The following is a 21,726-nucleotide window of genomic DNA, read 5'->3' as shown; positions in this document are numbered from 1 at the left end:
AGATCTTACTTTTTAATGGAATGAATTTAAAATTGACAAGAGTCTTTATGTATACTTCCTAGCTTTACATCAATGGACTTAAGCACATGTTTAAGTGCTTAACTGATTCAAGGCCAAAAGTGTTCCTTAATAGCTACAGCTTGGTGCTTTATTCTAGATATTATGGCTTCAAATACCCAATGTAAATTAAGCTTTGCAGTTCATACTCCATTAAGGAAAAGCCCTTGAGAATGTATTGTTGGGAATGATCTTGCTATAGAAAGCTAATAGACCAGATAACCAAAAGCTCTTTCCATTTCTGGTTTCTGTGGTTCCTCAGAATAATCTCTGAATGATTCCCTGAATGAGGGCATTCCATATTTCTGTGTCTATTACTGTGTGTGTTCTACAGCCATGTAAGCTGAAACAAGATGGCAGCAAATTGACTTATACAGTATAATGCTGTAGAAACAAAATCAGGACATTGCTTTAACAAGAAGTGGGTTTTTTTCTTTTCTAGAACACAAGTCAGCCTAAAAGCAAGACTGATTATCTTCCCAAGAATTATTTGTAGCCATTGGAGCCTGGAACTGAATTATCTTAAAAGCTAGAACTGGACAAATAATATTTGTTGAATATTTTATTAGATTAATTCCATTGAATTGTTCACATAAATTATTCAACAAATATATTTTCCTCCCTCTTTATCTGGCTTAAAGAGCTCGGCAAATGATGTGCAAATATTTATGTCAAATAATTTATTGCATAAACTGTTTAATTTTTTTTCCACAAAATACTTTTTTTATATTATTCTCCAAGCACTGAGCAATATACTCTGATTGGCATAAAATGGGAATTGTGAACATGATGTCATTAGCTTCAAGATTCAGGAAAGAGATTCTAAGCACAGAAAAGGAAATGAAAGTTCATAGTTTGATTCCTAGTCCAGTACTTATTGAAAACAATTAGCATCTTTTTATTTGACTTTGGATCTGGCCCCTGCTGCAAATGCATGAATTCATATTAATCCAAACTCAGAAGACAGAGAAATGGATAATATAATTTTCCTATCTGCCAAGAAAAAAGTAAAATGCCACAGGAACTTGACAATTTCACAGAAAGTTGGCAAAGTTGGGGAAAGTAGTCTTTCAAGTTTTCTTCTCTTTTAGATTTATTGGTGTGTAAGAATAGATTTACTGGTGTATAAAATGTACAACATCTAGCTCACAATGGTCCAGTGGAGACCAGGCTTTGTCCTTTGCTAACATTCACTACCCTGTGCAGCAAAAGCAACAGTGCCTTGTGGAAGCACGAATAGCAGCAGCACATGGCTGGCATAAGGGGTTGGATTTGTTGCTTAGGGTGTGGCTTGCACCTTATCGGCCACTGTTCTGCCTACCTCTTACCTGATCTGCCACATGCCACACACAGGCTGCTCATACCACTTGTGACACACGTGCCTCAGACTGGCCACTCCTGGTCTCATTTACCTGAAGGGCTAATTGTGTATATCTAACTGGACTAGAATGTTGCCACCCAAGCACCTGGCATGTACCCACTCTATTATGAATCAGTGTCACACTGCTCCAAAATATTTTCCTCTGATCCTTTTGCCAGTAGAAGTCAGTGGCTAAACTCTTATTGCCATCAGTGAGAGCTGACTCAGATGATTGGCTGTTCATAGGATTTCCTGTGTTTCTTATCTTTTTTTTTTCCTGGCAAGCACACTGTCCACCAAAGTTTGGCTATATGTGATATTACACATTAAGGCATGAGTACAGTTGATCTCTGGCAAACATTCCCATACATATTCAGGTTGTCAGCTGGGGCTATGTGAGAAGGCCCTAGAGGGTACACATGAGTGGGTGGGGATGGAGCACCACCACACACCATCCTGCACAGGCACTGCCCACCCAGCTGGACATGGGGAGAGGGGGAAGCTCGTACATGGTGGCCGGTGCTGCTCCAAAATTCAGCCCCCCCATCCGCATCTGGCTGCATGCCACCTCCTCCCCCCCCCACATCCTCGATCTATTGGTTAGCGATCGATCTGACTGTAGCTTGTTGGGAGAGAGACAATCCCGAGAGGTCATGGGAAAGGGTTTGAGTATATTTTCATGCAAGATCCTTGTAAATATAACATTAGGGTGTGGCTCCCATCAGCTAAAACAGTGTATCACAATTCGTGCTGAAGAGGAAAGAGGGAACTTTTGCAAATGATTCTATTGTTCCAAATTTGGTTTTAGTATTGGTATCATGGTTAATTAGAAGTCTAAATAGAGGCTGTAGTTGTGCAATGCTGGAATTTGACATTCTTGATTTCTTTGATTTCCTAGTAAACAGCTTGTTTTTGTGACTAAGACACTAAGGGCTTTGTTCACTTGATGGTTTCTTGCCCTTTATGAACATAGAAATATTCAAACAGAAAACAGCAACAAAATAACTTAGTCCATTTTTGCTTTGAAACCATTCTCATTTACAAATCTGTGTACTGCAAATGTAAACCATTTCTTTGTAGCATGAACATGTAGCATCTGATATCGTGCAGTTGATAACAGTGCTCCTCACTGACTTAAGGGGCACATGGCTGAGCCCTCGGTTTGATATTTGGCCCTTGCTTGTGGGCCTTCCCTTTAAAATTAGTTTTTCCAAAAGTACACCTACAGAGCATGCTGAAGAGAACATGTGCCTTTATAATCTCTGTACACAGTCCTGCAGAGCACTTCAGTAGTTTCTACTGCTGTCAGTAGGTCCATGTGAAAACTCTTCTGGAGCCATGGGGTAGAATGGGCCCTTCCTGAGTGGCAGTGGGTGGTGACATCATACTAGGATGGTTGACTGTTAATGACATTTTGTAATTTTTAAAGTCATCAAATCACTCTGTAGGTAGGAGCAAGTATTGCTGCACCTTGTAAAAAGTCTCTTCTGAGTTTCAGCCAGTGCTGGCATTAACATACTGTATGGTACAGATGCCAGCAGTGGCTCTTATCTTCCCACCTCCCCATCTTCATGGACCCTTGCATAGACTCTGGAGGAAAAACATAATTTCTTGTGCCTACTCCTTCCTATTCCTAATAGCGTACATATGCTGAGCAGCTTTTGTTGCTTCTTAATATCCTTTCTGGAGCTGAGCCAGGGTAGCTAGTGAAGGGCAGTAATTTGCTGTTCAGTTTTTCTAGGGATTATAGTATAATGCAAAGGAAAAGCATGGCAAGCAATGTCTCTGTTGGTGCTAGCAGATCCAAAATAGATATTTTGGATTTACTATGGTTGTGAAGCTGAAGTGGGCTGAACAAGTATTAGAATCTGTGGGTGCTGACAGACATGCAGCTCCCCAGTCTAACTCATGACACTTTACAGAAAGTGCTATAAATTAGACTGACACTCCCAATCCAGCAGAGTTCACTGTTGGATCGGGGGGTATGTGACTCAGCAACCCTTTGAAACTGATCCAGGAAGAAAGGATGTATGTCAGTAGCAACCGGCCCCCAGCCCCAACTGCCCTCCAAGCCTCCATTCTCTCTCAGGATGGGAGGGGGGAGGGCAGGAGAGTGGGATCGTTCTGAGGTTTTCCTAGCTATTCTGGTGTGTGTGAGGATGGGGTGAATGGGAGCCCCCAGCCTGCGTTCACTTCTCTCCCTTCCCCCCCCCATCCTGAAGACAGCAGGTGGAGCAATGCTGGGCTGCATCAGCTGAGCCCTGCTTCTGGCCACTCTGACAGACATTAATTAGAACCCTGATGCATGCAATGAGGGTTCAGATTATTGCACTATCAGGGATGTTTAAAGCGTTCTGCAGCCATGTGCTTCTGTCAGTGCACAGCAGTAGAGCACTTTCAGTGGTCAGTTACACACAGACTATCACATCTGTCAGCACTCCATGTGGCATTCCCAGTGTACCTGAAGGAGGTTTTTCTTCTTTGTTTTGTTTTTTATTTTTTCTTGTGATATTATAAAACACCACTATCTTCCTGGATTATTCCTAGTATTTTGCTCAGATTCCCATCTGCTCCCTCATAGGACAAAATGAAGATGCATGCCTCCTTCAAAGATGTGGGTTGAGTGAAGCGCTTAGCAAGTTATACCCCAGGGAATTATGCACAGGAAAATTCAATATTATGCACAAAAACCCTCAAAATTATGCTAAATTAATTACATTTATTTTTCAAATTAAACTAAATATAACACTATTTGAACCTACTTTAGAAATACATTCAGATATTTGTGTGCGTGGGGTGTGGTTGGATGGTGAGTGTCAGGTGTGTGGGGGGTTGTCAAGGTGTGGGGGGCATGGGTGTCTGAGGGAGATTTCTAGGCGGGTGTGGGTATGGAAGTGTGCAGGGTTTGTGGGGGAGTGTGCGGGATTTGTGGGTGGGTGTGGGCTTCCCTGCCACATGCCCCCTGCTGCACACAGCCCCTGGCCACATCAGACAGAGTACCTGGCAGCACGCAGTTCCAACAAATCCTGGGGGCTGCATGTGATGGCATGGAGCCGGTCCAGTTCAGTCTGCTGGCAAGAGCCTTTGGGCCAAACCAGGCTGGCTCTGTGCCAGCACATATGGGGCTTATGGCTGTGCACCACCAGGAGCTCTGCCTCCCCAGCCAGGAGCACCCTGAGAGCCTATCGCCAGTGGCTGCCACCGCTGGCAGGAGCTGGGCACAATGGGGTGAGAGGTGTGGTGGGGGTGCCCACACTCACCCACAAACCCCACACACACACCCATCTGCCTCTCCTTCAAGCAGGAGTTTCCCTTTCCACTTACCAGCTAAACCCCAGGGAATTGCATGAGATTTTATGCAATTATGCGCAGTCATATGTTTTATGTGGAAAATTACACATGCACATAAATGTGTAATTTCTGGATGTGTGGCATGTCATTCCTGATGTTTTGCTTACCCCTTGTGTGATTCACCCAGCAACAGAAACTGTGTTCTCTAAAGAACAAAGTTTTTAACCAGAGCACCACAACAGTAATGCCAGACCCTAGCTTCCCCTGATGAGCTGTTCTTCTGGAGAGCAGGGCTTCAGAGAAATTTTCACAAAAATGATTTTGTCCCTTTAGAAACACTGAAACTCTTGATCTCCTCACAAACTCAGAAAGCTGTTAGGTTTCTTTCTTTCTTTTCTTGCTTTATTTGAAATAGAATGTGAACAGGGGGGGCAAAAAATGAAACTTGACTTGAGTTATATGCTGAGTGTATTTACCACACAGATGTGGAAAGAGGAGGAGAAAACATTAATCAAATAAATGAAATAAAGATTGATTAACTTATGCTTTAAAAGTGGGGAGGGGATTGGAGAGGAGGAGGTCTTGTCTGTGGAGTTATTTTGGCACTTCCCAAAAAATCTCCAAGAATGCATCCTTCTGTGACATCACAAATACCATTGGCTGTGCTGTGACTTCTGGGGTTAGAGGAATTGTCTTCTAGAATATCTCCAGCGAACTAGAAAGCATTAGAATAATTTGACAGAGAAGAAGGAAGGGTTTATTAATAGTTGCAAATTAGTTCTATGTTAAATACCACTCCCAGCCTGATGCATGGGCAGTCAAACTGGTCTAGACTCAGTTTCCATTTCTGCTGTATGCTGCTGCTTCAAAGGAGAGGTCTTTTCTGCCATCAGTTTTTGAGTTAATTCTTTCATTTAGCACCAAGTGAAGTAATGGCTCTTGATGCATTGGCCATATACTGATAAGTGGTTAATACTCAGTAGTTGCTTTTTCAAAGGGGATTGCAAAGCCACAACAAATGGAGTTAAACCCAGGTTTCTGGACTGAATAGCTCCACTAACTAGCCTTGTGGGGTAGGGAATTAAGTAAAAGAATAAGCTTTAATATATTTAAGAAATCATTTTTCTCTCTCTCTTTTCTTCCTCTCTTGTGTGTGTAGTGTGTGTGTGTCTAGTCTCTTTGTGCAGCTGTTATATCTTTTCATTCCCAGTTGGGGCTCAAGACCGTAGTACCACAGACCAGAGTCAGCAGTTCCTGCACTCCCTCCTCTCCATTAGAAGAGGTAGTCAGTAAATTGATTTTCTGCATGTCGTTAGGCTTCAACTTCCTTATACCCCCTTTTCCTGTAACAGGTGCTACTAATCAAGAATGTTCCCACAACCCTTTGCACTTCAGTTAAAACAGCTTTCTAGATAACCACATTGTTAGAAAGACTAAAGAGTTTATTCTGCCACCAAACCTGAGAGGAGGTAGGCTCTAATTTATTTTAATAGCAGTTACATGTAAGTTTTCATTGTATTGTTGGAATAAGAGGGGCCAAAATCTCCTTTGGGCCAGTGAGATTTTTCAGTGATTTAGACTGAGATTTGGCTTTAGACTGCCTGATGCCTAGTGCTGTGTTACACGTGTTCAGATGACCTGGGAGAATTCTTCTTACTAGACCGATCAGGGTCAGCTGGTGACTCCCTGCAGCACAATGTGGGATTATAAAGGAGGGGGGGTTGTTCTGCTTCCTGCTCAGCTGGAGTAGTAGAGTCCATCCCAAGCAACACAATCTCAGGGGCAGGGGCAAAACGCCCTGGGATGCTGAAAGACTGTGCTGTGATTTCTTTCAGCAGGGTAAATTGTATAGACATTTGCTGTCCCAGGAGAAACTCCTGGGAGTAATTTAACCCTGGTTGTTCCCAGGTTATTTTCCTCTTGGAATGGTCATTTTTGCTTTGGGAGAGAAATCTTGAACATCTGTACACTTGTGGTTTTTTCTCCTGGGAAAGCAGCCACTGAATGTTTGTATGCGGCCAGAAGTTTGTTAGAACCCTTAAGGATGGATCATTCTGTTGCTTTTTGAAAACCATTATCTGAGAGATTTGGTGAGGAAAAAAATAGCCTGCTCTTTAAAGTGCCAGAGACTGGGCTTTAATGATGATTTCCAAACAGAATATCCTTTCTGAGTCCTGCAGCAATTTGTCTCGAGTCAGATTGCTGTTGCACAACCCCTTGATCATTCCCTAAAAGCCCCATCAGAATCTTGACTGAAGCTAATGTATTTTGCATGGTTCATAATCATTTGGATTTCTGTTTTAGAAACCATTTCCTGTTTATTTTGATTCCCTGTTGTAAATTCCCGTAAGAAAAAGAATACAACAAAATAAGTCTGTATCTGTGCATATCTCTCTCTTCTTGGAATACAGACTAATTTACTCCAGCTTCTGTAAGGAAATATCTCAGTTAACTTTAATTGTTGTTATCACCAGGGTCAGTGGAAGTTGATAAAAACCAAAGCCTTTGTGAGCACAGACTGAATGTAGCCCTGCTTGTTTCTCTCCATGTCTCTGTTGTTCACTGGTGATAACAATGTGTGTCCATTTAGAAATGGCTTCTCTGTTTCAGTGATAATGATGTTATCAGACCCAGAATCATTTTCTGGATGTCTGACTCCTGCAAACATTTCTAACACCAATGCCAAACAGGACTTAGAACAGACAGACATTTAAATAGGGGTGAAATGACAAGGAGAAATCTGCAGAACCAGTTGCAGGACTGCTAGGAGTGGGGTAGGGAAGAGGTAGAAAATGGATAGGACCATCAAAAGAAGCAGGCAAAACACTTATGTACTTTATGATGCCACAAGTTTTTTTTTTCATTAATATAAAGGGTAAATTTAGCATCAGCAAACATTTAAGAGGTGGCAAATGCAGGCTCAGAGTGAATATTTGGGCAATGAACCATTCATAGCTGCCCTCTGTGGAGGCACTAATGTGGCAAGTAGCTTAAAAACTTTTATCAGATGTAGTGTGTATAAAATCAGGCTCTTCTAGGACCCCCCTCCCCCTTGTCTACCTCGTGTTTCTAATGAACCCATTCCTATTGTATCTGAGTTCAGAATTTTCTCAAGTAGGAAGCAGGAAATTGAGTACCAGTTTGTGGCTTTGCCTGCTCATTATTGTACTTGGGAGGGTGGAGTTTGCCTCCCTCTAATCCCAGAGACGCAGAATGGGCAGATCTGTGACACCCATTGACATTCTCTGCTTCTGCACAACAACCTGACAGCCTCCTAAAGAAGATAAATGGCTGCTAGCTGACTTCCCTAATAGTTGGGCAGTAGCAGCTGTAGACAGGAGAGGTAATGTTTTATCTATCTCATCTATTTTGATTCTGAGGAAACCACCACTATGGTGTATCGGCTCCAAATACCTGCATTAAGAGCCTGTAGAGGTTAACACAGCTCTACTGCACATTAACTCCCAGTTTTTCCATTGAGAAGGCACCACTTGCCAGGATTAGAAAGAAAGCAGTGACATTGCAGCAATAAACTACAAAGAAGTTGTTTACTAATCTTTTTTCTCTAAAAGCGCGTGGGTGCATGTCTGTACGTGGAAGATTGTTAGAGGAGGATGCCGTACAAATGGAAAAATTAAGTTCTCGAATCTGCTCTCCACATTTATTCGCAATAAGTTTGGTGCCACACAGTGGGGATGATTCAGAATGCAGATGGGCCTGGAAAGGTCAGTAGAAGTGTGTAAGCCCTTTGACTGGCCCATTCACTCCTGACCTGAAAAAGAGCGTTCTGTAATTGACAGTTTGTCTAACATTTCTCTCAACTATACAGCTGGTTTAATAAGAGATATCACAAGCGCCTCCTGCCAAAAAAAAATCTTACTTCTTACATTCGTCCATCAACACTTTTTTGTCTGGAAAAGCAGATTTTGTAAATTCTGACCACGTTTTGCTAGTGAAATTCAAAGTCAGCTGAACACCTCTGTACTTCAGATACCTTCTGATTTTTCCCCACAAGTAACTCATGCTGTATGATGGTTTTAAGGTAAAAGTTCAAGTTGCTTTCCCTTCAAATCCTAAAGGTTTCTTCCAGTGAGCAATATGGAGCAAAGGGCATTATTCTAATTCTATAAAAGCTGTAGTCTGTCCGTCTGTCCTTGCCACTTTATTCGCACTCTGATTGGCTGATGGAAAAAACCATTCAGAGTGTGAATGTAGCATTTGGTCAGGAGGTGGTGGAGCACCTCCATGGTGGGGACCCAAGGGACAGAGCGGGGCCTCCCTGCCCTCTGGAGGCAGTGGCAGCAGACTGGACGGAAGAGGGGATGGGAACGGGGATGGAGGTGGGACAAGACCAGCTCTGCTGGCCTCACCCGGCCCCCTTCCTCCTTGGAGGCAGAGGTGGAGACGGAGGCAGTGGTGTGGGAGGGAGTGGGGTTGGGATGCTGCGAGCGGGGGATTAGGGTTAGGGTTAGGGGTAGAATCGTGCACTACAGTGAGGTCTTCCTTCATACAGGTCTCATCAAGGAGCCTGCAAATGAGCAGGTGCTTCATGGTTCATTGTTCACCACACTCGCATGTATTTGTGTCATTTAGAGCAGCTCCATTTGATCATGTTTGTTTTTTGATCTTATACTTTGCTTGCTCGGGCAGTTCAGGCCTTGCCATGTTGACCAATCTTTATCAACCCCTCTGGGAAGGTCCTTTTGGGGTTCCAGGTCCATTTCACAGCATCTGATTGATAATGTTTCTTTCCATAACTTCAGTCATGCCCTGTCAGCCATCTTGCCCAAGGGCACAACACTGGTCACAAAACTTTTTCATGCTTTAAGTCATTTAGTGCCTTCTGTGTGACCACAGAATGGATGTCTGGGGTCCTCCATCTGCCGTGATGTTTATTTTTCGCTTGCTTCCTTTCTTCTGATATCAGGTGATACAATTGCAGCCAGTAAGTACAGGTTATCATTTAGGTACCATGAGATCCTTTAAAGGGTGCAGCAAAATATTAGCAGTTAGGTGTGTAACACCTGCACATAATTCACAAGACAAACTCAGAAATTTCAAATAGGAATCAAATTCATTTCTGCCCTGTTGTGGTCTTTCTGAATTATTTGCAGAGTCACAAAATGAATGAAAGCTAAGAGCTAGCATGTTCTGAGAGGGGGCCTGGAGTCTAACAAAGTTGAGAACCACTGGTCTGCAGGTACATCTGAACTATCCTCATCTGGCACCAAAGGGCACCATATTGAGATGCAGCCTGCCCATCCAGATGCCCCTAGCTTCTGACCCAGAAGTATTGTGTTCAGGGTACATGCCAATAAGTTCTGCCTTTTGGGAGAGCTTGCTGCTGCATGCCCAGCCCGCATTAACCTGGCGATACTTTTTCTGGTTTGGGAGGTCATTCACGTGGTTCATATCAGTATGGCACTCCTTGGGTTGTCCAAGTGCTACATGGAATCTGCATGAATACCTCTTGCTTCAACACTTCTGTTCCCCACATCCCCCAGTGCTGACCTATCCTTTGTAGATGCTTTCCACAAAACAGGAAGGGAAGCAATCCAGATTCATGTGATAGCGTGCTGTGTTCACTTGCAGTTAGTTCCATGCAGGTTCCAAGGAAGATCTGAAGGGCCCCTGCTAATTTTATGGAGCTCCCATTTTTGGACAGTGAAACTTGCTGATATGAAAGGAAAGAAATATTGGATGCTTAAAATATGTTTTCAAAAAAAGAACAAACAAAAGCCATAAGTACAAGGCTGGGGCTGCTGCAGCTGCCATCCTGACCCGGACAGACAGCTGCCTGTGTAGCAAGTTCGCTGTTGTTCCAATTTTATTAAGTGAATCAATATATGATGTGAAATAGTCTACTGCTTAGTCACAGATTATTTGCAACAGGCAGTGAAAATGTCCATGTGTCTGAGCCCTGACCCACAGCTCTTCATATTTTGTCAATCTTAATCGTTGGCCTCCTTGCTTAAACTGCTAGGTATGATATGATTGCTTGGTAAAACTGTTTCAGCACTTCCTGGATACTTCCTTGTTGGAGCAGGCAGTAAGCACCACGAGCCACAGACCTACAAATGAGACTCCCCAGCTTGTTCCCAAACCTTAAGTCCTCCATTTTCCCAACGTGGCTGATAATTTCATTGGTTGTAGTTGATGTGGTAGATTTAAATTTCAGGAATTTTATTTAATTCTGTATACAATTAATCTGTATTTTTTAATATGTAACTGTGCTCTCTCCAGTATCCCTTGCCACATGACAACTTAAATGCCTTGTTCCATGTGTATAATCAAGACTACCATTAAAATGTTCAGGCCTGAGAGGATAATGAAAGAGCAGAGCTCCCTCTTTGGAATAACAAAAGCCCCCTGAACTCCATGAGTTAGTGTTAAAGGTGTTAGCTCAACCCTTCATATATCACAGGGGGATTAACTGACATTTAATCTGTGTATTTTGGCTCCCCACTAAAATGGCCTGTCTTCAGGGATGGCATGAAGGTTTGAATGAAAGCTTTAAAAACTGAAACCCTAAGTGCACTCTGCACAGACACTGATGGTCCCACGGCAATTTGAATGAGACCCGTTAATGAGTAATAGGCTCATCATTTTGCTTGTCTTCCCACTGTAGTCTGTTTTGTGTCAGTTGGAAACCACCTTCCACCTACCAGTATTTTTTTGGTGTTATGTCCAGCCTGCTGTTGCAAGTGTGATCTACAGCTTACTCTTAGGAGCAGTAGCTCCCCTCACGTCAGTGTCCATGCACAGCACAGCAGAGATGTCAGTGTCTTGGCATCAATGGGACTGTTTGTAATAGCATATATACTGCAGGGTAGGAACAGTTTGCAGAATGGTACCATTGTATTGTAAAGCATTTAAAGAGGAAAGGTGCTCTGTAAAATCAAAAATATTTTCATCCCAAACTACAGAATCAAGAGCTGGCCATACACCTGCCATTCCAGATCCAAACTTCATAGCTTAAATACAGCCATATAATGGACTAAACCAAATTCCAGGTGGAAAATTGCAGTTGGGAAAGTTTCCAAATTGAATTTTGGATCCAAACTGCAATCAAGTCCAACTCTAGAGAAGATTTACCACTTTTAGGGGTGTGTAATTGCATTTCATAATTGGAACTTTTTCCTCTAGTCTTACATTCAGTGACAAAGATGGAATCCCATTTTTTACATTAACTTAAAAGTCCTTTTTGCTTCACAACCAGAGAGGATACATGCAAGTAATTTATCTTTTTTATGGGGGATGAAGCAACATTTAGCAGGCACAGTTTTGGAATTAATACAGTATTAAAGTTGTCAGAAATGATAAAAGATTTTATGCTAATTGCCAATTATGTGCATTGTCCTTGAAGATAAGAGAGAATAGTGCAGATATGTGACATGCAAAGCCACATGGCAATGGCTGTCATGTGAGATGTGGAAATCGTAAATGTGCAGGCACTGTGTGCATATTGTAAAGCCAGTTACCTTTGATTTTTAATTCCCGCTTTTGTTTTACAGAAGGAGATGACAACCAGGATGTGTCACTAAAGAGCCACCCATTGAACATGAGAAAAATCCATTTTCCTCCTTCCTGCAGAGCTAGAGGATGTGATAGCCTTCACAGACTGAACCTGCCTGTTAAATCCCACTAGCAGGAAAGTTGAGGACAGAAGGTTACTTTCACAGATGCTTGCCACCATTATCTGTGCTCTTAACCCTAAAATGCTGCTAGAAACTCCCTATGAGTGACATGGATTACCAAGAGAGAGCATTAACTTCATTTTTTTAATTGCTGAATTATTGAGGAGGATCTCTTCACTCACAAACAACGATAGTCCATGTTCCTACTGTTCAAGCTTTACTGGAAATCAGGTTTCTAGGTTGACCTGTGCATTTTTAATTTGAACAAGAACATGGTAATTAGTTAAAAATGTTTTTCTGTATGTACTTTGCTTTCCAGGTATGGCATAATATTAAGAAGAAGCCCAGCAAGGTTTTGTAATTGAAGTTTGTGTCTCTTCACACCACCCAAAACGTGTTGGTAAAGCTTCCCCAATACCAGATGCCTCGGCATCTGTAGGAATGAAACTGTTTTCTCCTGAGATCAGGCAGAATGGAATTTTCCTGTGGTTTTTTTGTTTGGGATTTTTTGCTTCTTTTTTCATTTTGACTCTCAATCAGGTAACAGCAGGGCAGATTCTCACCTCCATAGAAATCCAAGGTAACTTCAATGGGCTCACTCTCGGGTTTAAAGTCCCCTTCATTTTTCCCTGCCCTATTTTTATTCCTCCCTACTCACACCACTACCTCCCCCTCCACACACATGCACACACTTCTGTCTTTCAAAGTGAGGATGTCCCTCATATGGTGTAAATTTAAGATGGTCATTGGTATGAAGGTTACATCAGGGCCACAGGGTATGACATTACTAGAAAAGTCCAGTATGTCATTTTCAGTGTACAGTCTGATTTTAAACCACTGATAACAACTTCTCATTCACTTAGGTAACATGTGACTGCTGCCACAGGGGTCTTTCTAAATATTTGAAATAGTTTCTACTGAAGGAGGGTCTCCAGGGACAGAGTTGAACAAATGGAAAACAAGTAGTATAGTCCCATGTATTCTGTGTCTTCTAAGGAATTTTGCATAGCTCTTTTATTGTATAATAAAGATAATACTTTCCGGGACAGTTCTTGAACCGTTTCCCTGATATCCATCTATTCCCAATCCACCTGAATGATTTTAACAGTTTTTAATTCTGAGACCATATTGGAAATGAATTTTACAGTAATGGGGTACCAGCAATGAGTTGTGCTAAACTGAAATATAGCTGTCACTAAAAAACAGCAAGCATATATGAGCTTACTGTATTTTCTCACATCCACCATGCCCCCAAAATAAAGCATGCACCTTGTATTTGACAGAAAGAATGTAGGGGGAAAGAAGATTTTTTCCAGAGTCATGGCCAACAGCATGACATAGAGTTAAAAGTCTTCTCAGGTAATGTGGCTTCAGGACCTGCCAGATGTGGTACAGTTTCCTGCAGTGCCACGCTTCCTGGATACTGTGGCTAGGGACAGACATTCAGAACACCTGAGCCTGAACTGATTCAATCTTTGCATGTTAGTCTAACCTGGCTAGGTTTGTAAACATCTCAGACATGCAGGCACATGCATGCAGTGGCTCAGGCTAGAAGCCCCCTGCATTAGAACAGCCCTCCCATCCCTTCCACAGCACTGAGTGATGGGGGGCATGGCCAGACCCTGGCAGGATGCTCTGATTAGCCCAGCAGGGAATTGATAACAGTGCTTATTACCCCTAACTCAGTGTTTATCACCCCATTAAGAAAACAACAGAGAAATATTACCAGCTACCTCTAGATTCTGCCCGTTGATTCTGCCTGTTGATTCAGCAAGGACCATCATGTGGTCTGCTAGATAATACCCAGACACCTCCTCAGCAAGGCAGAGGGGAAGGAGGAATTCCTGCTTAGCAGGGAGTGGTGAGGGGAAAGGGGTGCAGCCTGCAATCTGTGCTGTAGCTACAGCCAGGGAGCAGAGGGGAGGGGCCAGCTCTGCTGTGGACCAGAGAGCCCCACCCAGCCCAGACAGCATGTCTGGATGCTGGGGAGTCGTATTTATCATAAACCAGCAAGGGGTCTGGAGCAGATATTGCATAAATTGGTTTGGCCCAAATCAGTTAAGTCTGATACTGCATTCAACCAGGTTTATCGCGAACTGGGGTTTTTTGCCATTTTCAAACTGGTTTATGTGCACTAAACATCTGTACTGTTACAGATTTAAACCAGTTTCTGATCACTTAAACTGGTTTATGTGTCATGGCTGTCCCTAGCCTGTTTGTTCCCAGGAGGACTTACTCTGTGTCCTGCAAGGTTAGGTCCCACACTCTTGAATAGGTTTATAGCTCTGAAAGGGGTAACATAGGACTCCACCCCTTCAGCTTGTTAGGCAGGCACAAGTAGCAGTCATCTTGGTAGCTGCGTGGCATGCGTGGTGCTCCTTGCCCAGTGAAGATAGCAACTTTCCCACTTAAAACATGCACCTCAATTGTGGGGGGTGGGGGAAGGTGTGTTCTGTAAGTAATAAAATACAAGTATATACTTGCTTAATTGAACAAGTATGCAGCAGAGGTGCACAAAACAATGATTTGCCTCCCTCCAGGGACTAAGGGCTTGATCTATGAAGCATTCAGCATTGCTGGATTGGAAACTTTTCTGTGGCTTTAGAATTATGCAAATATGCAAATAGCATTAACCTTTGCCTTCAAGGGAATTTCAACTTGCAGATTAATGTACAGGACTAAAGTGCTCCTACCTCTTTCACTGCTCTTTGCAATCAAGTTTGCTCTTTGGAAAGCACACAATATCCTGAACGTTCATTTGGTTGAGGGTTGCACAGTGCTTAATTGGGTAGTAGAACTCATTGCCATAAGGTAGAGGTGTCAAACATCTGGCCCAGTGCTTCTGGCCAGAGGTCCCAGCAGCAAAGAAGTTAAAAATGCCACCACTAAACCACATCACTTGTACTTAACCCTGCTGCTGCAGCACTGTATCAGCACACCTAGTCCCTAGGGGGTGAAGGCTGACCGTGAATTTACTGGTGTTGAAAGCTCCTGTTGACTGAAATTAGTGGTAGTTAGCAATGGGGGTTAAGCTGTAGTGCTGTGAACTTCTTGGCTGTGGGCCATGCTGATTCAGCACCTCTGGCAGCCCTGGTGAGAACCCATGCAGATTAGATCCAGAGTTGGGTTGTCTAGTTCATGAGAAATCCCATGGTCCAGAACCAGTCCACAAACTCATTTGAGTTTGACACCTCTACCAAAAGGTATCAAATTAAGCCAATGCTTTAATGAGCTTGTTACAAAAGTGGGTGCTCATAAGGTTAGACAGAAGGTTAAACAGACAGTATAGATGCTAAATGCCTGGAGTTAAGGAAGAGCTTCTTCTATAGTCAGATGATTCCTTAATTGCCCGGTAGAGGGGATTTTCTACATTTCTTAGAAGCTTCTGGTTCTGGCCTCTATGGCTGGGGACAGACATTCAAAAAGCCCGAGCCAGAATTGATTGAGTCTTTGCAAGTTAGTCTAACTGGACTAGGCTAAATCAGTTTGTAACTGAACAGGCATCCCAGACATGCAAGCACATGCCTGCAGTAGCTCGGGCTAGAAGCCAGGGGGCACTAGAGCAGCCTTCCCTTCCCTTCAGAAGTGCTGAGCTGAGGAGGCATGGCCAGGCCCAGCAGGATGCTCTGATTATGGATTAGGGAGGGGTCACCCCCACCACCAGCCCAACAGGGAATTGATAACACCCCTAACTCAGTGTTTATCACCCCATTAAGAAAAAAACAAGGAGACATTACCACCTGCCTGCTGATTCTGCCTTTGTCCCACCTGTCACTGCACAGACTGTAGCAAGCTTGTGGTCTGCTAGCCAATACACAGACTGGTAAGGGGCAAGGCAGAGGGGAGGGGAAGGGAGTGGGGAATTTCTGCTGAGCAGGGAGTGGTGATGAGGTTGTGGGGAGCTGCCTGCAGTCTGTGCTGGAGCTGAAGTCAGGGATCAGAGGGGAGGGGCTAGCCCTGATGTGAAGCAGAGACCCCACCCAGCCCAGAGAGCAGGCCAGGATGCTGGAGGAGTCTGGTTTAACTTAAACCAGCAAGGGACAGACACTGCATATATTGGTTTGACCCAGATCAGTTAAGTATGATACTGCATTCAAGCAAGGTTATCTGAACTGGTTTCAGTCATTTTCAAACTGGTTTATGTGCATTGAACATCTGTTCTGTTACAGGTTTAAACCAGTTTCTGATCACTTAAACCAGTCTGTGTAATGTCTGTCCCCAGCATATCAGAGATAGTGTCTGTCTCATGGGGCAAGTTCTAGGCTCTTAAAATTCCCCATTTGTAAGGGGTAAGATAAGTAGCAATTCACAACCAGTAATTTCCATAGCTGTGAAGTATTGCAATAAAAGTGCAGTATAAGTCTGTTTTAAAGTAGATGGAATGTTTATGCAGAAAATCAAGCTATTGCTAGATAAAATCAAAGAGCCTAATATTTAATATACAAAATCATTTTTGTCCTAGGTTTCACTAAAGCCACTTACTCTATATACTGTTTGGGTCTAATGAACATTGTGCAATTCTAAAATGTGCAGGAATTAATTCCCAGTTATTTTGAATACTGTTTTTGTGTAACTTTATTATGATTGTAATAATTTCACTGTATTTGCAAAACTGTTCGGAGGGCAGGATGTGTGTGCAGACAGGCATGTGTAGTTTTAAATTGTGTTTCAGTCCAGTTTTAATCATTTTTGAGCTCCCTAATGGGTTCTGTGTTACAGCACACGAGATGGAGCAAAGGAGGGGCTATGTGTTGCAGTGAGAGAATCTCAAAGCATTAGAGCTAGCGCAGTCAAAATTTCCCTGGAATGGCATTCAGAGAGCCCATTCTAGAACAAAAGCAGCCACAGGTATTGAAAGATGTTATATGTGCTTGCCTTTTGCATTGGCATTTATGGACATTGGATGGAGTCTTGCCCTTGACCCATTCTGCTTGGCCCTTAAGCCCTGATACTAACATTGTTTTTTCCTGGGAGCTGAGGAACATGAGGACAGGCATTGTGCATGGCCTCTGTGCATGGACACATGAGGTAGGGAAAGGGTCCAAGTGTTTCCTTCCCTATTGCATTCATGTCAAAAACAATCGGGCAATAACAACATCTGTAACAAAGGCATCTCATATTTGTATAACCAAGTTTGTGATTACAGAGAGTCCATGCGGAATCCCCAACCCCCCAGAGCTTGCAGTCCTAGGCAATAATGACATGAATGTTCCTGCATTACTGCACTCTAAGTACCATTTGCAAGCGTTGGGCTTTGGCAGGTTATTTCCCAATGAGTAAAATACTCCTATATCTTACTGAAGATAAGTGCAGTGGCCTTATACTAAATGGTGTAATATGACTCAGGGCTAGCTTATACTACAGTGTTTTGGAGACAAAACCTTGAATTCATCTATGCTCTGTGGTGGTAGGAATCTCCTCTGCTCCTGGCAGGGACATCACATCTGTCAAGTGAAAGAAAGGTTCTGCCAGCTGCTGCAGTGGAGCCACAAGAAGCTGTCAGAAGCACATGGACAGGTACAGGCTGTGGTGGCTGGGGACTGGCAGCTATTGTCTACCACCAGAACTTCTGCCAGAAGAGCCACGTCAGTGTAGACAAGGCCTCATTTCACACATCTGTGCTCCCAGAGCCAGGCTTCAACCCCTGCCCTCTGACGGGAAAAAGTACTGGGGTCAAACAACCCAAGCAAGGTGTACATCTAGCCCCCTCTTAAAGACCTCCAGGGTAGGAGCCAGCACCACTTCTCTTGGAAGTTGGTTCCAGATCCTAGCTACCCTGGCCGTGAAGTAGCACTTCCTGATATCTAGCCTAAATCGACCCTTTGCCAGCTTGTGACCGTTATTCCTGGTCACTCCTGGGAGTGCTCAGGGGAACAGGGACTCCCCCAGTGAGTCCAGTAGCAAGCTCCAGTAGCTTGCTTTTTGTTCCTTCCATTCCTTCTGTGAAGAAAGAAGCAGAGGGTGGGATGGAGGTGCCTTTAAGGATTGCAAAATAGATTCTGATATGCATAAAATAGGAATATTGAGGCTGCCAACTCAGTTCTTTAGGAAGAGGATTATAGCAGGGGATGCACAGCTTCAGCAAGCTGTCAGCAATGGGTCAGTGTGTGGATTGGAAGACCTTGAGAGATTCAAACTAAGTTTCTCCTACCAGTTCTGACAGCAAAAATAAACCAGGAACAGCCCCTTCATGAGTAATAATAGGCTTCTGGTGTTGCTCATTTCAACTTGAAGTCATCAAATCTGAATTTCTATTTTCTCTTTATAAAAGAGAGGGAGGTAATGCTGTTGAGGAGGGAGCCAAACAATGTTGAAGCTTTCAAAGGGGATAATTTTTATTTTCCATTTAACAGATTTTTACTTTTTTAATGGCTATATTATAATGTCTTAACAACAGAATATTCTCCCAGGTCAAATGATGAATTACTCTTTTGAGCTTTTGTGCGTAGTTTATCCCCCCTCAAAAATAGAATGAGAGGGGGGGTTGGTTTGTTTTTTCTAATTTTAGAGGAAATGGTTGTTTTGAACAAAATACAACGGTTTGAGCCCCCTTTTCTCTTCCATGCATCAGCACTGTTCATTAGTTTTCCATGATGTCAGAAAATGTGTTTTTAGACTATTTTAGTTCTGTTTGTGATTTAAAGAAGAGTTCAGTTGGATGAAAAGAGAGACTGTCACTAATTACTGAAGTCATAAAACAAAAGCGGGATAAAATGAATGACTACTTGGGAAATCAATCCTAGATTATGGATCTAAAGAATTCAGATATTACAAATAAAAGATACATAACCTTCCTTAAATGTCCTGAAATTGTTTTTTACATCTAACTTTTCTTGGTAAGAAATGTTCACATCCTTTCCTTATTGCTGGATAAGGATATCTATCAGAACCTGGAGGTGAGAGCTAGAGGAGACCAATCAGCCCCCTGAGTCAGTCCCAGTGCAAAGGCTATGCATAATTTTCTAAGAATCAGTACAAGACTAGGCACAATGGATAGGATACCTCTGCCTATAAAAGCAATGCCCAACCTCTTACTGAATTTTCATGTGGGCAATGCTTCCTTCTCAAAGTAGCCTATCCTGCTTCTAATGAAAGTAAAAGTGATGCAGGGGCTATTCTGTCACTGCCTACCCAGTAGAGGGGATAGCATGCTACTGTGCTTCACCTGGATCAGCCCATAAGGGAGCTTTTAAGGTACAAGCAGACATTGCCAAATGAAATGACTGGGCTGTGACAGGAGGTCCCCATTCCCCCCATCCTTCAGGTGATCTCCTTTGTTGCCTGTTCCCACATCAGGCAGGGGCCTAATCCTATGGAAGAACAAAGAACATGTTCCCTGCTTACAGAGATGCACCTTGGAGATTCTCCAGGGCACATCTCTGTATATGGGGAAAGTCGGTTTTGTGCTTGCAGAGACAGGCTATCTTCAAGGTGCGTCTGTAAGCAGAGAAAGCTAGGGTTCCCTGCTTGTAGAGACACACCTGGAGATTGCATGGGGTACATATCCAAGAGCGGAAAGATGGACAGGCAGGCCTGGTGCTTGAGGGGCCCAATCCTGCACAGGAATTACTAGGGCATGCAGAAGTGGACCCCTCAAGCCCTAAAAGCACCTGCCCAAGCTGACTGAAGAGTATAGACAGCTCCAGGTTGCCTGCACTCCACTGCCATAAAACAGACATCTGCCAGAATAAAGCAGCAGAAACTGTTACCGCTTTTTGTTGTGGCCACAAATTTTGGGCATTTCTGCTGCAACAAGAGGTATGGACATCTGTTTGTTTGGCTTTTGTGCTGCCATAAAAAGAGTTGTAGTCGGACCTCCTCTTCCCTCTCCATCGCCTGCATCTCCCTGCTATTCTGGAAAGGACCTCTAGGTCTGGCTACCAGAGCAGGAGTTGGCAACTCTGGAATAAAATTGAAGGGGGATTCAGTAATGCATAGAACTTGTATGGGCCTTCCACATCTGAGTGAATCTTGCTCTTAGGACCATCTCATGCTAGGTTCTCACCACCTGACGGGTACTTGCTATTAAGTTGAATATTGTGTACAATATGTGTGACTCCGTTCTAATAGTTGGGAGTGGGGCTATTGGAATGCATGTTGCGTGCTGAAGAATAAATCTTTCTTATCTACCTGGTCAGCAAATTTCTGAAATGTGCTAAGAACTTGATCCTTATGAGTAATTCAATACAAGTAACTTCATATTTGTACTTGAATAACAGCTACAGAATAGGATCTATATATTCTACTGCTATGTGAATGACCATAGTATTTTAAACTAATCATCTCCTTTGGTTACTTTATATGGCCTTTGGTAGAAAATATGATTGGGTCTGACGAAGCAAATGATATTTATTAGTTGGTTAATTCTTCTTAAATAAATATCATATTGTTCTGACAAAATCCTAACCAATGAATGAATTGTTCTTATTCTTCACAATCCGTGATAAATCAGACCAAAGTTCTAAGCCTTGTGATAACGGAGGGTAGACAAGCAAAGCTGGTCTTCTTCATAAGCAGCTTGCTCTAAAAAGAGATTATCCTTCACAAGGTACAAGCATGGGGTTTTAGGGCATCAAAATCTTACCAGTGCAGAAGCTAATAATATTTCTGGCAACAAATGTAAAGTGTTTGTCACCCTGTTTGGACTTTGGATGACACCATTTAATCAGGCTGTTTCTTGATTGCACTGAACTAATAAGTCAGGCTGGGAAAACCAGCATTTCTCTGGAAAGTTTAATGACAAATTATCTGATTTGTCATTATCTGATTTGTCACTCCCCCTAACAATATTGGAAGAAGTGTAGTCAAGAAGATAGGTTGCTGACTGAAGAGCTATAAGAGCCCCAAGTTCTCCTTTTAGTCCTACCACTTCACCAATATGCGTGACTATGGACAAGTCACAACACCAGCCTGCCTTGATTCTGATTGCACTTGAGCAAGTGCTGAGTCTTTGTTATTTGGCCAGTCCTTGGCGAGTAATGTTCATCATGTGCATATATATACAAGGTTGGTTTGGGGCCGTGCACCTCTTTGAAAACTTAACAGCAAAGAAAGGGGGGAAAGTTCCATCACAAGGGCAGAGTAAAAACTCAAAACTCAAGGTTTTTCACGTGTGTATTGAATCCCACTTCCACCAGGACCTACTCCCACTAAGGTCAACGGGAAGAGTCCCTGTGATATCAAGAATACAGCTGAGCACTTTGGCTGCAGCACATCTATTGCATGTCGAGACAAAATTAAGTCTATTGCAGGTCTGATTTTGCATTGTTCAACTCATCTTCAACAGTTGCACCTGTAATAGAGACATCTGAACAATTAGAGCAGTTAGGAAAGAAGGCTGGGATATTCCAGAGACTTGGTTGCCCAAATACCACAGGCTCC

General features: G+C 43.0%; 1 protein-coding gene across 2 annotated transcripts in view; it reads left to right on the top strand.

The window, feature by feature from the left end:
• The window catches only part of MOB3B (MOB kinase activator 3B), a 176,518-nt gene extending 157,379 nt beyond the window's left edge, over positions 1-19,139 (top strand). For both annotated transcript variants that reach the window (XM_090038815.1, XM_090038816.1), the window contains exon 4: positions 12,223-19,139. In XM_090038815.1, coding sequence (XP_089894941.1) covers positions 12,223-12,252 — 30 coding nt within the window. In that variant the 3' untranslated portion in view covers positions 12,253-19,139. The remainder of the gene's footprint in view (positions 1-12,222) is intronic.
• The last annotated feature ends 2,587 nt before the right edge of the window (positions 19,140-21,726 follow it).

Source organism: Crocodylus siamensis, chromosome 3 (assembly GCF_052110815.1).
Source record: "Crocodylus siamensis isolate JL-2025a chromosome 3, ASM5211081v1, whole genome shotgun sequence".
In the NCBI taxonomy this organism is placed as follows: domain Eukaryota; kingdom Metazoa; phylum Chordata; order Crocodylia; family Crocodylidae; genus Crocodylus; species Crocodylus siamensis.
This window is presented reverse-complemented; position numbering and strand designations above follow the sequence as displayed.